This window comes from Haemaphysalis longicornis, unplaced genomic scaffold (assembly GCF_048455015.1).
Source record: "Haemaphysalis longicornis isolate Haplotype H1 unplaced genomic scaffold, Haemaphysalis longicornis Haplotype H1 scaffold_27, whole genome shotgun sequence".
In the NCBI taxonomy this organism is placed as follows: Eukaryota; Metazoa; Arthropoda; class Arachnida; order Ixodida; family Ixodidae; genus Haemaphysalis; species Haemaphysalis longicornis.
This window is the reverse complement of record NW_027526325.1, coordinates 2,780,023-2,785,039: the sequence shown is the minus strand read 5'-3', so window position 1 is coordinate 2,785,039 and position 5,017 is coordinate 2,780,023. Positions and strand designations below refer to the sequence as shown.

Below are 5,017 nucleotides of genomic sequence, written 5' to 3'. Positions count from 1 at the left end.
TTTTCCTTACTTTGTTCGAGGCTTTTTTGCGCTCATTGGGAAAGTGCTTGCTGTAATTCTTTATAAAAAATGACGTAAATATTTCATGATTGGTTTGCGTCGGATTCATTGTACACGTCGTTCCAGTTCACTGAGCAAAGTTCCACATGAAAGTCCTCGAGGTGTTCTCGTGTAACACATTGAGTTTTGTATACATTACTTTGTTTAAGCTTAGGGATAATTTTATTTAATGAGAGATAAATTCCCATGTGGTCACTGAGATCGCAGCGTGTGACAACAGACCTTGCAAGAGAGGGGTCAATGTTTGTAATAAATAAATCAATGAGTGTTTCTGTAGTCAAAGTGCGGGCACCTTAGATATAATGTAGAAATCATAACATATCAATAGCACATCAAAATTAGTATTGACCGGGTTCTACGTAACATATCTATATTGAAATCACCACTTATGATGGCTTCATATTTGTGCGGAGTAATGAAGATGAAATAGGATTCCATAAATCCCAAGAAAGAACAACTATCACCCCGGGGGGGGGGGGGGAGGGGCGGTCTGTAGAACACTGACGTTGTGGTGTGCGGCCGAGCGCCGCAGTTATCGTCAGGACGATACGGCGCATGCGCGCCAAAAGAATAAAAGGCGCGCACCGCAACCTGCTACCGCGCTTATCTCGACCAGCCACGCTATGTTCGAGCATGTGGTAATAAACGTCGCTCACCCAAGGAAACTTGTCTGCTGTTTCACACGAACCACGTCAACTCAACAATTGGCGACGAGGATGGGATTTGAAGGCGTCGTTCTTCAGTTCGGAAGGCAAGTGTTTCCGAAATTCGCTCGGTGAAGAAGACTGTGTTTTTGCAGTGTGCGAAGCCAGTGGACTGTCATGACTGGAGCCGAGGCCACTGGAACGCACTTCGTTGGGCGACTGGGCCAGTTGGAACCTTTCGACGAGTCCGGCACCGATTGGGCTTCGTACGAAGAGCGGCTTACGTCGTTCCTGATTGTCAACCGGGTACCCGACAGCGACAAGGTACACGCTTTCTTGAGCATTATCGGTCCAAAGACCTACGGTTTGTTGAAGTCACTGACAGCTCTGGAACTGCCTTCTGCGAAGAGTTTCGAAGCCCTCAAGAAAGTTTTGAGCGACCACCTGTCCCCGAAGCCGTCCGTCATTGGAGAGCGGGCGAAGTTTCACCGGAGTTGTCAACGAGAAGGCGAGTCCATAAGTAATTTTGTGGCCGAGCTGCGTAAACTGTCGCAAACGTGCGAGTTTGGAAGCGCCCTTCACGAGTCGCTTCGGGACCGCTTCGTGTGTGGCTTGTTACGAGAAGACATTCAGCGAGTGCTTTTCACTGAGGATAGCAAGCTTACGTTCCAGAAGGCGGTGGGGTGCGCTCTTGCCATGGAAGCAGCCAAGAAGAGTGCTGCGGAGGCACGGGGCAGCGACGCCACAGTCGGCGACGTGCACAAGGTGCAAGGAGAATCGCTGAAAGCAGGTAAAACCTGTTTTCGCTGTGGTTCGCCGAAACACAGGAGTGAAGCGTGCCCTCATTTGGACGCAACCTGTTTCAGCTGTGATAGAAAAGGGCATATCCAGAGAGCCTGCCGAAGTGGTGGTAAGACTGCTTCTAAGAAAATGCGGGTAAAAAGGAACGTGAAGACACTGGAGGTTGTGTCGAGGAAATCTGCGACTCTCAAGCCGCGAATATACTCCGACTTTCCCGGCGCACGGGCGCGCGGCCATGTGGTCGGCGACGTCACGTCTGCTAGACTACGCCAGCAGAAATTTCTACCAGTGTACACTCCAGCTTTTCCGGCGTAGCGCAGCCAGCGTAGCTTCCGGCTGGCGCATGCGCAGATGGTTTTGCGATTAGTGCGCCAGCTGTCGTGGAATGCGCGAAACGCTCGGCCTAGGACAGAGGCGCGCATTTTTTTTTTTGTGCCTCCGTTAACCCGGCCGTGTGCCACGCTTTTGCAACAGTGCGCCCTGAGGTCCATTGTATGAACCTTTCTCCGTGTCTTTTTTCTGTCTGTCCGTGTATTTTCGCGCACTTGTGTCCTGACCATGGCTTGGGCGTACCCTGCGTGCCATAAATTGGCCCTGGCATTACTGGTTCGTCGGCTGCGGCGTAAGCGGAAGCGGTCGATGTATATCCGCGAAATATTTTACCAACGCCACATATAAGCTCCATTTGATTCAGAAGGGGTGCACGGCACCGTTGCAGAGGAAGTTCTGTGGTGCCGGTGCAGTGTAGCAGCGTGGTTCCGCCGCTTCCGCGGTGCCGTGCATCACGGTTGCACCGTCAGTAGCGCCCCTGCGTGTTTACAATCGAGCGAGGTGCAGGCATAGTCGTCTGCTAATCATCCTCGCCTGTTGTCCTCTAAAACTGGATGTTTACGGCCATCTAGGTTGCGTCGTACGCATCAGCGCCGACGCTAAGTTTGTCCCACGAATCTTCGAGCTCGACGGACATTTTCACGCGGTCGCCGCAACTGCCGGTAGCCGCCTGCCAACCCCCAACGCCCCAACGCTCACGGCACCGAATCGCTGCACCTCCCCCGTAGCAGGTGCAGCGGTTCTCTGCACCGCGGCGGCACCGCTACAGCACGAACGACGCGGTGCAAGGCACCATTCCTGCAGCGGCGAATCGAGCGCTTTGGTGCAGCGCACCGTGCAACGGTGCAGGCGTTGCAGGGAATCCCGTCTGAATCGAATGGAGCTATAGTCGCGGTAGCCAATCCGTTTTGTCATAAACACAGGGGTGCCGCCGTATGGCTTCGATAAGGGACTAAACCACGGCATTGGAGACGTCGCTGTGGTTCGAAGCTTCAATTGCGCACTTGTCGAGCGGTCGGGCACAACCAAAAAGAGCGCGCCGGGAGAACCGTCGAGCAAACGGACGCGCGCGGGCGCTGTACGGGTGGTCCGGACGGGTTGGCGAGGTGCATGACGGGATACGGAGCCGCCGGCGGCCCGACGCAGCCCGACGTTTCCCGCGTGGAATAGAGACATGTCCTATCCCGTCGCCCGTGCCGCGGAACCGCGCCCAACTCCGTCCGACACGCCGGCGGTTATCTGACGCCGGAGTGTAGAGGGACCGGCATTCGCCGACGTAGCGTAACCGTGCCGCGCGCGCGCGCGCGCCTACGCTACGTCGGAGTATAAACGCGCCTTCAGTCTAAATGGCGTGTCGGCGGCTCAACACGACCCTGTCACTGTGCAGATGACCATCAACGGCGTCTTGGTGAACATGGAGCTCGACACGGGACCGGCTGTTTCCGTCATGTCAACGACGCAGTTCCGTCAGCTCTTTCCTTCGGCGGTACTGGAGCCCACCAGAGTAAAACTTCAGACATACACAGGAGCACTGGTACAACCTCAGGGCGTCTCTTTGGTCAACGTGCAGCACGGCGACTATTCTGCAAGTCTCCCGCTCTACGTTGTGGACCACAAGGGACCCCCTTTACTGGGCCGGGAGTGGCTGCACGCCGTCCAGCTGGAGTGGACGAAAATCTGGAACCTGAACAACATCACAAGGTCAGGCACTTTTCCTCATATCGCCGTAAAAAAAAGGCTTGACGCATTGCTGGCGAAGTACCAATCCCTTTTCAAAGACGAGTTAGGCACGATAACGGAAGAGCGAGCCGAACTTTTTCTTAAACCTGACATGAAGCCGAGATTTCTTAAGGCAAGGAATGTTCCGTACGCGTTGCAAAAAGCTTTCGACGCTGAACTGGCTAAAATGGAAAACCTGGGAATTATATCGCCCGTTACGACCTCAGAACACGCTACTCCAGCAGTACCAGTAATCAGACAAGATTCTAGCATACGGATTTGCGGTGACTACAAGACGACAGTTAACCCGTGCCTTGATGTCGACCGCAATCCTTTACCGAGGGTGGACGACCTGTTCGCAGCCTTGTCGGTAGGTGGGAATTCTCGAAGATTTATCTAAACCGGGCCTATCAGCAAGTACTCATGTCGGAGTCGTCAAAACAATACCTCACGTTGAACCCGCCGAAATGATTGTTTGCTGTGAATCGATTGGCGTTTGGAATTTCTTCCGCACCTGGGATTTTCCAAAGAATAACTGACACCATGCTGAAAGGCCTACCTGGGGTTTGCTGCTACCTAGACGACATTTTGGTGACGGGTAAAAATGACGAAGAGCATTTCACCAATCTGGAAGCTGTGTTAAAACGACATCTTGAAAGAGGCGTCCGCGTCAATAAAGAGAAGTGTTCGTTTTTCCAACAGGAGCTTCGCTACCTCGGACACAGAATCAGCGCAGAAGGCATTTCGGCAACGACGGAGAAGCTTGACGCACTCCTCAAGGCTCCAGCCCCTAAAGACAAGCACCAGCTGCGGTCGTTTCTGGGAGTCGTCAGTTTCTACGGCAAGTTCCTTCCTAACCTAGCAACGGTGGCACAACCATTTTTCGGTCTGCTACGTAAAAACGCCCTGTTGTGCTGGGACGCGCGTTGCCACGAAGCGTTTGCCAAGTTAAAGAGCTTGCTTGCGTCTCCACCGATTTTGGCGCACTACGACCCGTGTAAGCCGTTACAGCTATCATGTGACGCATCGCAGTACGGTCTAGGCGCAGTCCTTTCTCATGTTTTCGATGATGGCAGCACAAAGCCAATCGCCTTCGCATCGCGTACCCTGTCCGATGCCGAAAAGAAATATAGCCAACTTGAGAAAGAGGCTCTTGCAATAATATTCGGTGTCCAAACGTTTCATTTCAATGTTTACGGTCGTGCTTTCACTTCAATCACCCACCATAAACCATAAACCATAGACCATAAGCCACTACCCAACGAGCGATTCGAGGCAGCAGTCCCTTCGGCCGTCGGCTCACAGATTTAATCTACGCACGCAGGTTGCCCCACCGAGTCTACTGCCTGGAAAGTCGGTCGCAGCTGCGCATGCCTGTTCACAGATTTGCAGCGACTGGGCATCTGCGGCGTCATCAGCTGCAGTAACTCCTGCCGGCCACCAGGCGTCGCTGCGTCAACAGG

General features: G+C 53.5%; 1 protein-coding gene across 1 annotated transcript; it reads left to right on the top strand.

The window, feature by feature from the left end:
- Window positions 1–2,846: 2,846 nt before the first annotated feature.
- LOC144172913 (uncharacterized) lies at window positions 2,847–4,717 on the top strand. Its single transcript, XM_077701502.1, has 2 exons — window positions 2,847–3,536; window positions 4,257–4,717. Exons 1-2 carry the CDS (start codon window positions 3,223–3,225, stop codon window positions 4,414–4,416), a joined length of 474 nt encoding a protein of 157 aa, XP_077557628.1. The 5' UTR covers window positions 2,847–3,222; the 3' UTR covers window positions 4,417–4,717.
- The last annotated feature ends 300 nt before the right edge of the window (window positions 4,718–5,017 follow it).